The 13598-nt window shown below is 40.8% G+C and overlaps 1 protein-coding gene across 2 annotated transcripts in view; it reads left to right on the plus strand.

The window, feature by feature from the left end:
- The first annotated feature begins 3384 nt into the window (after positions 1 to 3384).
- The window catches only part of LOC139166265 (putative N-acetylated-alpha-linked acidic dipeptidase), a 38839-nt gene continuing 28625 nt past the window's right edge, over positions 3385 to 13598 (plus strand). Inside the window, exons 1-6 of one of the 2 annotated variants that reach the window (XM_070749602.1) lie at positions 3385 to 3581; positions 7272 to 7383; positions 8961 to 9147; positions 11433 to 11534; positions 11902 to 12027; positions 13225 to 13411. In XM_070749602.1, coding sequence (XP_070605703.1) covers positions 3452 to 3581; positions 7272 to 7383; positions 8961 to 9147; positions 11433 to 11534; positions 11902 to 12027; positions 13225 to 13411 — 844 coding nt within the window. In that variant the 5' untranslated portion in view covers positions 3385 to 3451. Of the gene's footprint in view, positions 3582 to 7271; positions 7384 to 8960; positions 9148 to 11432; positions 11535 to 11901; positions 12028 to 13224; positions 13412 to 13598 lie in introns of those variants that run through there. The other variant, XM_070749603.1, reaches the window with a different exon arrangement.

The following is a 13598-nucleotide window of genomic DNA, read 5'->3' on the forward strand; positions in this document are numbered from 1 at the left end:
GGGCGGCATACAAATCTAATAAATTATTATTATAATTATTAACCCATAAAGGCTTTAATCATTTTAATCATTATCTAGAACTGAACTTTTATAGCAATGAAAGAAAATTGAGCTACTTGCCTAATCTGTTATTGTGGGTTCAGTGCAAAACTTTAAAATGTTACTGTGCTTCTCAACAAATAATGCTGTCTATCATTTGTTCTTTTTGTGGCTATTCAAATCATGTGATTTAATCAACTGAAAAAGAGTCCAAGCACCTATTTGAAAACGTATCTTGATCGGTAAGCCACTCCCACCCAGTCACATGACACTGGTCACATGATTGTCAAGCCACTCCCGCCTGGTCACATGACCATCAAGCCACACCCACAAAATAAGCCACGCCCAGAGTGAAAATTCTGGCAGCTCATCACTGCATAGAACCAATCCTAAACTTCATACAAAAACCGCAAATAAAGTAGTTTAGTCATCTGGAAAGGATGTCATGGGATTCCATCCCATAACAAGGCATATGTCAGGCCGAAGCCACCAGTTGAGTTGGAGATCTTGGCCTGACGCATAACAGAATATAGAATATATTAGTATTGTGGAAATTTAGGAGAGGCGGTTGCATGAGGAGGTATTGATGTAGTCAAAGCAAAATCCTTATAGATATTCAAGGTCATCCTTTGCTCAGCACCTGCCCGGAAGCTGATGGGAGGATAGGACATGTTGGCAGAACCAGATTGGACCATGTGATGAACTTGTGGGTATGGGAACAAGGGGATGAACTTGAAACTGGGTGGAGAAACCCATAGGATTTCATATTTGGGTTTCTCCAAGATGTGTTAAGAAAGGGTTCGCCATGACTTCCCTATACTGTTTGAGACAAATTCCTTTCACTTCTTAAAAACACCAGGTTGGGCAAATTTCTACTACAACACACAATATGAAGGACATTCCTCTCCTCTAGTCCGGCTTGTTTCCATATCAGGTACAAACAGATCTGCATTTTAATTTTCAACTCACCTGTTCACATTGCTAGCTGATTTATGAGTTCTGAGCCACAAATCTTAACTGTGAGAAGTAAGCAAGCAAGCAGGCAGAGAAGACCCATCCTAGACTACTGCTCATCTGTCTGGAACCCATACCACATCTCAGACATCAACACCCTTGAAAATGTCCAAAGATATTTCACCAGAAGAACCCTTCACTCCTCCACTCGAAACAGAATATCCTACAAAAATAGACTAACAATTCTGGGCCTAGAAAGCCTAGAACTACGGCGCCTAAAACATGATATGAGTATTGCCCACAAGATCATATGCTGCAACGTCCTACCGGTCAATGACTACTTCAGCTTCAACCGCAACAAGTCTTCGGAGAGGGGCGGCATACAAATCCAAATAATAAATAAATAAATAAATAAATAACAACACAAGAGCACGCAACAGATTCAAACTTAATACAAACCGCTCCAAACTTGACTGTAAAAAATATGATTTCAACAATCGAGTTATCGAAGCGTGGAAATCATTGCCGGACTCAATTGTGTCAACCCCTAACCCCCAACATTTCTCCCTTAGACTCTCCACGATTGACCTCTCCAGGTTCCTAAGAGGCCAGTAAGGGGTGTACATAAGTGCACTGGTGTGCCTTTCGTCCCCTGTCCAATTGTCTTTCCTCTATTTCACCTCTCATATATATTTTCTTTCTTTCATATATTCTCTCCTCTAAGTTAACTTTGCCCTTATATATATTACTACATGTCTATTTTTCTTCCTATGTATTTGTGTATTGGACAAATGAATAAATAAATAAATAAATAAAATAAATAAAATAAAATAAAATAAAACATCTGAAAAGGAAATGAGATGAAACATTTAAGGATGGGCGAGTTTCCATTATGCTTCTCCCTTCTTTGGAAAATATTCAGGCAGGAGGAACAGTATTTTTAGCAAGACTTGGGGAAAATCGAATTCTCCTGTTTGAATATGCGTCCCCCAGATGTACCACAGCATTTTCTTTTTAAAGCTACCCCTGTAGCTCCTGCCGTTTATGATAGCAAAATCCAAAGGGGTCTGAGCTTACCTTGTTCAACTACCAAATTCCGATGCAATTTTAACATAGTTATAATTATTATTTAATTAAAATTTATCAAAAAATGCACTGTGAGACTCCTTAAGGATATCAGATTAAGTGCTCGTCTGCTATGCTGTTTGTGGTACATCCCTGCCATCTACTGGTAAATTGCAATATTGTACAGAAGTGGAAATACTGATGCATACTGTAAGATGGCAATGGGAACAGAACAGAACAGAACAGAATAGAATAGAGAACCGGCTTCCTTCCTTCCTTCCTTCCTTCCTTCCTTCCTTCCTTCCTTCCTTCCTTCCTAGAATAGAAGAACTTCCTTCCTCCCCCTCCCTCCTTCCCCTTCCTTCCTTCTTCCCTTCCCTCTTTCCCCTTCCTTCCTACCTTCCTCCTTTCTTCTTAGAATATAATAAAGAACTTCCTTCCTTCATCCCCCTCCCTCCTTCCCCTTCCTTCCTTCCTTCCTTCCTTCCTCCTTCCTTCCTTGAATAGAATAAAGAACTTCCTTCCTACCCATCCCCCCTTCCCCTTCCTTCCTCCCTCCTTCCTTCCGTCCTCCTTCCTTCCTTCCTTCCTCCTTCCTTCCTAGAATAGAATAAAGAACTTACTTCCTTCATCCCCTTCCCTCCTTCCCCTTCCTTCCTTCTTCCTTCCTTCCTCCTTCCTTCCTTGAATAGAATAAAGAGCTTCCTTCCTCCCCATCCCTCCTTCCCCTTCCTTCCTTCCTTCCTTCCTTCCACCTTTCTTCCTAGAGTAGAATAAAGAACTTCCTTCCTTCATCCCCCTTCCTTCCTTCCTCCTTCCTTCCTTGAATAGAATAAAGAACTTCCTTCCTTCCTTCCTCCCCATCCCTCCTTCCCCTTCCTTCCTTCTTTCCTTCCCTCCTTCCTAGAATAAAGAACCTCCTCCCTTCCTTCCTACCCCCTCCCTCCTTCCCCTTCCTTCTTTCTTTCTTTCCTTCTTTCTTTCTTTCTTTCTCTCTTTCTCTCTTTCTTTCTTCCTTATGGCCTCTCATAATTCCTGCTTGAGAAACATTATTTGACTACTCAGAGAAGTACTGGATTACTTGAAAATCATGTGCTTTAGGGAAAAAGCCATTTTGGGGTGTTGCAGTGTGTAAAACACAGAGACCCAAAGAGTTTGTCTTTGCATCACTCTAAAAGAAACTCTTCTGGACACAGCAGCAATGGAATCAAGTGTGTTGTCCAGCCAGGATTTTTTTTTCTTCTGGAGGCTGATTTTTCTTCTAGGAGCCTGCAGGAGGAGCCAAGATCTGGAGACAGAAAGCAGAGAAGACTTTGTCCCCTTCCCTTGCCTGCAAACGGCTGTTTTGGAAGACGCTTGAAAAGCCTCCGACAAATCCACAGCCCTGGGAAGAATGTGGACCAGCTTGAGAGCAAGAACCGAACCCACCTACCCAGGGGACAGAAGCTGCGGGGCCCGGACCCGATTCTGGGTGCTGGCAGTGGGAATAGCTGTCATCTTGTTTCTTCTGGGATTTTTAATCGGTAGGACAGAGTCTGCACAATATTGTCACTCTCCCCCTCCCGATGAGGAAAGGACTTGTAGAAAAGAATGTCCCCCTCCCTCCCTCCCCCTCTCTCTCATCTGTCACTCATTACAAAAAGGGAGGTTGCATTTGCATGCTTGGGAAATGTTTCTGCAGTTTGTTAGGAGCGGCTTGGAAGGGATCCAGATTACTTTCTGTTTCTTGGGGGTGGGGAAGAAATATTCATGTTAAGGAAATGAAAGTGTTTGGGAAAGTTTGGGAAAGTTATGAATGCAATTATTATTATTATGCAATTATTAATGATGCCGTGGATAACATTTTTTTTTCTTTTAAGCCAAATTATTTAAAAGAAAGAAAAGAAAGAAGGAAGGAAGAAAGAAAGAAAGAGGGGGGAGAAAGAAGGAAGGAAAGGAAAATAAGGGAGGGAGGGAGGAAGAGAGAAAGGAAGGAAGACAAAAAAGAAAGGAAGGAAGGAAAATAAGGAAGGGAGGGAAGAAGGAGGGAAGGAAAGAAAGAAAGAAAGAGAGAGGGGGGGAGAAAGAAGGAAGGAAAGGAAAATAAGGGAGGGAGGGAGGAAGAGAGGAAGAGAGGAAGGAAGGAAGACAAAAAAGAAAGAAAGGAAGGAAAGAAAGAAAGAGAGAGGGGGAGGGGAGAAAGAAGGAAGGAAAGGAAAATAAGGGAGGGAAGAAGAGAGACAAAAAAGAAAGAAAGGAAGGAAGGGAGGAAAATAAGGAAGGGAGGGAAGGAAGGAAAGAAAGAAAGAAAGAGAGAGGGGGGAGAAAGAAGGAAGGGATGGAAAATAAGGGAGGGAGGGAGGAAGAGAGGAAGAAGGGAAGACAAAAAAGAAAGAAAGGAAGGAAGGAAGGAAAATAAGGAAGGGAGGGAAGGAGGAGGGAAGGAAGGAAAGAAGGAAAGAAAGAAAGAAAGATTAATACAAAAAATATATATGAAATAGACAAAGAATTACAAAAAAGTATACAGTGACTGGGATGCTATCTATATTTATTTTGACTGCTTCTATTGCTTGTTTGTTTTTACTGTTTTAAAATGTTTTAGTCTTTAAGTAATATTTTTTAACATTATACTTATAATATTTATTTATCGTTAATCACTCAGGGTGAATTGAAATGGTCTGCTGGGGGAAATCGAATAAATAAAAATCCACATTTCATTTCTAACTTCCCCTTTCTTGCACTCTATAGTATGTATAAATATTCATCCATTCTTGCTTATAGTTGATCAAACTTCATAGACTCAAAGTCCTGAAGGTTTTCTAGTCCAACGACCTGCAGATCTTCTAGTATTTTTCATGTGTAAAAAATATGATTTACAACTTTTGCTCTTGAACATTTGGGGCAGAGGTAGAAATGGGGTTCATGGACAGGTAATATGAAATAATCATTGTTAAATAGGGTGAATGGGCAAATGACAGACAGGCATGGTTTCAAGACAACAGCTCTTTATTTGGTAACTACAGTGTTCCCTCGATTTTCGCGGGTTCGAACTTCGCGAAACGGCTATACCACAGTTTTTCAAAAATATTAATTAAAAAATACTTTGCGGTTTTTTCCCCTATACCACGGTTTTTCCTGCCCGATGACGTCATACGGCATTGCCAAACTTTCATCCGCCTTTAATAAATATCTTTTTTAATAAACTTTAATAAATAAACATGGTGAGTAATAATCTGAATGGTTGCTAAGGGAATGGAAAATTGCAATTTAGGGGTTTAAAGTGTTAAGGGAAGGCTTGTGATACTGTTCATAGCCAAAAATAGTGTATTTACTTCCGCATCTCTACTTCGCGGAAATTCGGCTTTCGTGGGCGGTCTTGGAATGCATCCCCCGCGAAAATCGAGAGAACACTGTATTTGCAATCCAGCGAAGGCTCTTTCTGATAGCCAGCCCTTTTACAGGGAGCTGCCAGAGAGTCTAGCCCAGACCTGGGCAAGATGTGGCCCGGGGGCCGGATGTGGTCCGCCCACTGTCTGTGACCGGCCCGTGGAGGTCAGTCCAACCTGTGTGCGCGCGCATGTGCGCACATGCAAAAACAAAAAGCCACGCGGGGTTTCCAAAAGCTGCGTGGTAAAGTTGGACGGCCTCGCCATCTGCGCACAGAAGCAAAAAGTGAAAAAGCGGTAGTCGTGTCATGCCTGTTGCTTGGCTGACGGCGCTGCCACCTCTGGAGCTCTTGCCTCGCCCTCTTCACCTTTCCCATAAATTGACTTAATCTTCTTTGGGAATTTGCGGCAGAGCCTCTCCCACCCCCAGTGGGGGGAAATCAGGTTGGGGAGCAGGGAGAGAATTGGAAGACTGAGGATGGAGGGAAGGAAGGAGGAAGGGAAGGAAGGAAGGAAGAAGCCTCTCTAGGAACAGGTGGGGAGAAGCCTCTGTGGGGCCTCTCTAGGAATCTCCTGGGAGGAAACAGGGCTGGAATAGGTGAGGAGAAGCCTCTGTGGGGCCTATCTAGGAATCTCCTGGGAGGAAACAGGGCCGGAATAGGTGAGGAGAAGCCTCTGTGGGGCCTCTCTAGGAATCTCCTGGGAGGAAACAGGGCCGGAATAGGTGGGGAGAAGCCTCTGTGGGGCCTCTCTATAGGAATCTCCTGGGAGGAAACAGGGCCGGAACAGGTGAGGAGAAGCCTCTGTGGGGCCTCTCTAGGAATCTCCTGGGAGGAAACAGGGCCGGAACAGGTGAGGAGAAGCCTCTGTGGGGCCTCTCTAGGAATCTCCTGGGAGGAAACAGGGCCGGAACAGGTGGGGAGAAGCCTCTGTGGAGCCTCTCTAGGAATCTCCTGGGAGGAAATAGGGCCGGAACAGGTGAGGAGAAGCCTCTGTGGGGCCTCTCTAGGAATCTCCTGGGAAGAAACAGGGCCGGAACAGGTGAGGAGAAGCCTCCGTGGGGCCTCTCTAGGAATCTCCTGGGAGGAAACAGGGCCGGAACAGGTGAGGAGAAGCCTCCGTGGGGCCTCTCTAGGAATCTCCTGGGAAGAAACAGGGCCGGAACAGGTGAGGAGAAGCCTCCGTGGGGCCTCTCTAGGAATCTCCTGGGAGGAAACAGGGCCGGAACAGGTGAGGAGAAGCCTCCGTGGGGCCTCTCTAGGAATCTCCTGGGAGGAAACAGGGCCGGAACAGGTGAGGAGAAGCCTCTGTGGGGCCTCTCTAGAAATCTCCTGGGAGGAAACAGGGCCGGAACAGGTGAGGAGAAGCCTCCGTGGGGCCTGTCTCGGAATCTCCTGGGAGGAAACTGGGCCTCCACCCTCCCTGTGGTTTCCCCAATTGCAAACATTATTTGCTTTTACATTGATTCCTACGGGAAACATTTATTCTTCTTACAAACTTTTCTACTTAAGAACCTGGTCGTGGAATGAATTAAGTTCGTAAGTAGAGGTACCACTGTATTTCTAAGTTGCTCGCTGGATGGGTTAGTCCAGGGTAGGGATGAAATGCTCCTGGCTCACTCGTGCCTGTCAATCATCAGACATCCGGTCATGAAGGGAGTATGAGGCTCCCACACACACACACCTGCCTGGAGGCAGCCATTTGGGTTCTTTTCCCCTCTGTGCATGTACAAAATATTCTGCTAGAGAAGAGGTGACCTTTGTCTGAAGAATTGCAAAATTTGGGGCATGCAAACAATTCACCTCTTGGCTTTCCATGTCATGGAAATTGATTTGATCTGCATTTCAGGTTGGCTGGCAAATAAACACTCCCATCAGTTGCCGAGAACAGATGTCCACCAGAAGATGATGGAGACCTTCATGAAGGAAATGAAAGCAGAAAGCATCAAGCAATTTCTTTAGTAAGCTCAATGGCCAGTTTTCGCAAAGGTTTTGCAAATATGGATCAAAGAGATAGAGAAAGAGCGATTTTAACATACACAAGGAAACACATACACACACAGACACACACACATCTTCCTCAGCCTTGTACTGGGTTGATAGGAGTCTCTAGAAGACTTATCTGGAAGGGAGCAAGTTGGAAACCAATGTATCAGAGTCAACTTCCCAAGTCCAGAATTTGGTTATGCAAATTGCTTCATCAAAATAATAATAATAATAATAATAATAATAATAATAATAATAATAATAATAATAATATTTATTGGATTTGTATGCCGCCCCTCTTCATGAACTCGGGGCGGCTAACAACAATGATAAAAACAGCATGTAGCAATCCAATAATAAAACAACTACAAACCCTTATAATAAAACCAAACATACACACAAACATACCATGCATAACTTGTAATGGCCTAGGGGGGAGGAATATTTCAACTCCCCCATGCCTGGCGGCATAAGTGAGTCTTGAGTAGTGTTGTTGTTGTTGTTGTTGTTGTTGTTGTTGTTGTTATTATTATTATTATTATTTATTATTATTCTGTGATTTTCAGACAAGCAAAAATCAACAGGGAAGGCAGATTCCTTTAACCACCAGGTTACTATCTTGTCAATTGCGGTGATTCCCTTAACAGCTAGGGCAAGAAAGGTCATAATATGGGGCAACACTCACTTTAAGAAATGCCTCACTTTACGACATAAATTTTGGGCTCCATTGTGGTCATAAGTCGAGGAATACCTTTATCATTGACTGACCAAAGTTAAACATTCAAACTATGTAAAAGTTCTTAGCTAAGTTAAAAAAAATAAAATGAAATAAAAGTATATCCATCTACCCAGCTATTTTAAAAAGTATGTTTTCTACTATCACAACAATAATACTGTTGTGGTTCCGTCTGAGGCCCCTCAGGGAACGGCTGATCTTCTGTCGGTTTCCAGCTCAGAGGGAGAGGATGAGGAACAGGAGGTGCAGGCAGACGAGGAGGAGGAATCCCAGGCTGAAGAAGAGGGAGGACAGCCAGAGTCCCCCCAGAGGGAGCTCTCCCCAGCAAGCAGCCTGGATTCCTTAGAGGAAAATGCACAAGCCATAATTGATCTGCGACAGAGAAGAGCTACACAGCGAAGGGACCAATTGGCTAGGTACTTTCAGCATTAAAGAGGCAACAGCTGGGTTTGGGTGTGGTGCTCTTTGGAAAGGCTAAAAGGCAGACCCACCCTTCCTGGCTTGTGGAGTTTTATCTTTGAGAGTCTTGGGACCTGGCTGTGATCTTTGGCGTCTTGGAATCCTGGTTTGTGCCTTTGACTACTGAAACCTTGGGGGGGGGGGTGCCAGCAAGAAGCTTGCTGTATTGTCTGGACATCAGGACTCTGCTGTAAAGTATTATAGCCTGTCTGTTGGGAAGAACAGGTTTTCCTCTGTGTTTATTTTTTCCAGCTATAAAGTACTTTTGCTTTTACCAGAGTGTCTGGCTGTTTTTTCCAGTTGGTGTTGAGGTCTGGGGGAACCCAGACAGAACAAATACCATCTTCTTTCTTCTAGCAATTTCACCCAGCAGCCTCACTTGGCCGGCACCCAGGGGAATCTGCGCCTAGCTGAACAGATTCAAGGGAACTGGGAGGCATTTGGCCTCGATTCGGTCCAACTGGCTCCTTATGATGTCCTGCTTTCCTACCCCAATGAGACGAGGCCGAATTATATCTCGCTCATTGATGAGCGTGGCCAAGAGGTAAAGGAAGGGATGCGGCTTGCAAAGGAATTTAGGAAAGTGAAACTCAGAGTCAATTTTGAACTTCGAAAAGCACTTTTACTAAATCGGAAGTGAATGCAACAAAAGAAAATTAAAGGTGGGCAAGATGCCCATTACAAAGTAGCCCCAACACCCCCCTTTGGCAGTCCACCCAATCCAAAATGTCCATAAGCATCAGGTGGGTGCATCTTTGCTGGAGTGTCATAGTTCTGGAATGCACAGTCCGTTCACCTTGAGTTGGTGATAAGCAGGTCTGCTCTCTCTCTTTGTCATACAAAATAAAAATTCACATGGGCTCCTCCAGCATGCTTCCCCCCCCACAAATCCCAAATGCCTCCCCACCCCATTTCCTGATGGCAGCTGATGCAGTGAAGATATGAATAATGCAGAATGGCTGACACTTGGAGGGGGGGGGGTTGCTTGCTTGCTTGCTTATTTTATTTTATTTTATTACATTACATTACTTTACTTTACTTTACTTTACTTTACTTTACTTTATTACTTTACTTTACTTTACTTTACTTTACTTTACTTATTTATTTTATTTTATTTTATTTTATTTTATTTTATTACATTACTTTACTTTACTTTACTTTATTTTACTTTATTTTATTTTATTTATTTTATTTTATTTTATTATTTTTTATTTTATTTTATTATTTTACTTTACTTTATTTTACTTTACTTTATTTATTTTATTTTATTACTTTACTTTACCTTACTTTACTTTATTTATTTTATTTTATTTTATTTTATTTCTTTACTTTACTTTACTTTACTTTACTTTACTTTATTACTTTACTTTACTTTACTTTATTTTATTTTATTTTATTTTATTACATTACTTTACTTTACTTTATTACTTTACTTTACTTTACTTTACTTTTACTTTACTTTACTTTACTTTACTTTATTTTATTTTATTTTATTTATTTTATTTTATTATTTTTTATTTTATTTTATTTTATTATTTTACTTTACTTAATTTTACTTTACTTTATTTATTTTATTTTATTACTTTACTTTACTTTACTTTACTTTACTTTACTTTATTACATTACATTACTTTACTTTACTTTACTTTATTTATTTTATTTTATTTTATTATTTTTTATTTTATTTTATTTTATTTTATTATTTTACTTTACTTTACTTTATTTATTTTATTTTATTTTATTTTATTACATTACTTTACTTTACTTTACTTTATTTTACTTTATTTTATTTTATTTATTTTATTTTATTTATTTTATTTTATTATTTTTTATTTTATTTTATTTTATTATTTTACTTTACTTAATTTTACTTTACTTTATTTATTTTATTTTATTACTTTACTTTACTTTACTTTACTTTACTTTATTACATTACATTACTTTACTTTACTTTACTTTATTTATTTTATTTTATTTTATTATTTTTTATTTTATTTTATTTTATTTTATTATTTTACTTTACTTTACTTTATTTATTTTATTTTATTTTATTTTATTACATTACTTTACTTTACTTTACTTTATTTTACTTTATTTTATTTTATTTATTTTATTTATTTTATTTTATTTTATTATTTTTTATTTTATTTTATTTTATTATTTTACTTTACTTTATTTTACTTTACTTTATTTATTTTATTACTTTACTTTACTTTACTTTACTTTACTTTACTTTACTTTACTTTACTTTACTTTACTTTACTTTACTTTACTTTACTTTACTTTACTTTACTTTACTTTACTTTACTTTACTTTACTTTACTTTACTTTTCTTTACTTTATTTTATTTTATTTTTTTATTTATAGGCCACCCTTCTCCTAGTGCAGGGGTAGGCAAAGTTGGCTCTTCTATGACTTGTGGACTTCAACTCCCAGAATTTCTGAGCCAATCATGGTATCTCAGGGATTGTGGGAGTTGAAGTCCACATGTCAGAAAAGAGCCAACTTTGCCTACCCCTGTCCTAGTGGATTCAGGGCGGCTTACAAGAATAAAAGCTTACTCTGGAGTTGATTCCAGAGGAGCTGCCACTGAGAAGCCCCTTCCCTGCGGTCCTGCCAGTCGGCATTGCTTGAGACCAGAGAAGGCCAACTCTGTGTGATCTAATTGATCGCTGGGATGTGCGAAGCAGAAGACGGTTTCCTTTTTGCATTGGGTAGGCGGGGCCGAAGTGACATGGGCTAACCCCTTACATTTTCCAGGACAGTTGGATAAATCAAACGTTGCTTTTATATGCCATTTCCCTCACTTTTGGCTTCTTTACCATCTAGATTTTCAACACGTCGCTCTCCGAGCCTGTTCCTGCAGGATATGAGACCGTTGAAGGCATTGTTCCACCCTATAGTGCTTTCTCAGCCCAGGGCGAGCCAGAGGTAAGAATTTAAAGGCATTGGGGCTGCATTCAGACCTGGCAAGGCTCTAAGCCATGATAGCAAACCTATGGCACATGGGCCATAGATGTAAGGTGACCAGATTGTAACTTCGGTAAAGCGGGACACCATTGCCGGGGGTGGGGGGGAATGACTGAAAAATCTATACAGAATTTTACCTCAGGGTTTGTTTTTCCACTTAATAGTGTTAGGGTGTCCTATTGTCTTCTTTTGTTACTTTTTATCATTACTTGTCCAATGTTTAATTTGTACAAATTATCACCCTATAATTGTTTGACAAATAAATAAAATAAATAAATGAAATAAAATAAAAATAAAATAAAGTGTCAACACACTGTTTGTATTCCAGGGAGATTTGGTGTATGTAAACTATGGCAGGATAGACGATTTCCACAGATTGGAGCGAGAGATGGGAATTAATTGTTCCGGGAAAATTGTCATTGTCAGATATGGAAAGATCTTCAGAGGAAATAAGGTAAGAGGTGCTATTGCTATTCTACAAATCAAACTATGGATTTTTTTTTTTTTAAAGCTATGTGAATAAAATTATATAGTTCAGTGTTTTTCAACCAGTGTGCTGTGGCACACTACTGTGCTGCGAGACATGGTCAGGTGTGCCGCGAAGAAGGAAGCTCAGGTTCCAGTCTTGCAACTTTTTGCTGAGAGAGAGAGAGTGAGTGAGAGAGAGAGAGAGAAAGAAAGCAAGAGAGAAAGAGAGAAAACAGAGAGAAAGAAAAGAGAGAGAGAGAGAAAGCAAGAGTGAGAGAGAGAGAAAGAGAGAGAAAGAAGGCAAGAGGGAAAGAAAGCAAGAGAGGGAGGGAGAGAAAGCAAGAGAGAGAAAGAAAAGAGAGAAAGAGAGAAGCAAGAGTGAGAGAGAGAGAAAGAGAGAGAAAGAAGGCAAGAGAGAAAGAAAGCAAGAGAGGGAGGGAGAGAAAGCAAGAGAGAGAAAGAAAAGAGAGAGAGAGAAAGCAAGAGTGAGAGAGAGAGAAAGAGAGAGAAAGAAGGCAAGAGGGAAAGAAAGCAAGAGAGGGAGAGAGAGAAAGCAAGAGAGAGAAAGAAAAGAGAGAAAGAGAGAAGCAAGAGTGAGAGAGAGAGAAAGAGAGAGAAAGAAGGCAAGAGAGAAAGAAAGCAAGAGAGAGAGAGAGAGAAAGCAAGAGAGAGAAAGAAAAGAGAGAAAGAGAGCAGCAAGAGTGAGAGAGAGAGAAAGAGAGAGAAAGAAGGCAAGAGAGAAAGAAAGCAAGAGAGGGAGAGAGAAAAGGAGAGGAAGGGAGAGAGAGAGAGAGAGAGAAATGAGCAAAAAGGGGAAGAAAAAAGAGAAATGAGAAAATGATTGAGACAGAGAATGAGAGGAAAGAGAGAGAAACAAAAGAGAGAGAGAAGTGACTCTTGATTTAAAGCATATGATAAAAAGCACACAAAGAATAAGAGAGAGAAAACCCCCCAGCCCTCACCTGTTTTTGGAAATGGTTGAAGAGTATGTACACACACACACACACACACAAGGGGGGAGGAGACAGGGATGGAAAAAGAGAGGAGAGTGTCTTAGAGGGTCATTTTGTGTCATTTTGGTTGGTGGTGTGCCCCAGGATTTTGTAAATGTAAAAAATGTGCCGCGGCTCCAAAAAAAGGTTGAAAATCACTGATATAGTTCACCAATCCTGTTTATCCCTAGGTTAAGAATGCTTACCTGGCTGGAGCCAAGGGCATCATTTTATACTCGGACCCTGCCGATTCTTGTGCTCCTGGAGTTCAGCCTTACCCAGATGGATGGAACCTTCCAGGAGGTGGCGCCCAACGTGGCAATGCCCTCATCCTGGATGGTGCTGGAGACCCTCTCACTCCAGGATATCCAGCTAAAGGTGATCTGAGAAGAGACCATCCAGGGCCGTGATGGCCAACCTAAGGCACGCGTATCCGTATCCCAGGGAACATGAGCCGTTTCCCTATGTCAGCTTCAGTGTGCATTCACACACTAACAAGCGGATTATTGGCCTTGGGGAAGGTGGTTTCACCCTCCGGACGCTTCAGGGAAGTTTCCCCAAAGCC

Source organism: Erythrolamprus reginae, chromosome 4 (assembly GCF_031021105.1).
Source record: "Erythrolamprus reginae isolate rEryReg1 chromosome 4, rEryReg1.hap1, whole genome shotgun sequence".
Taxonomy (NCBI): domain Eukaryota; kingdom Metazoa; phylum Chordata; class Lepidosauria; order Squamata; family Dipsadidae; genus Erythrolamprus; species Erythrolamprus reginae.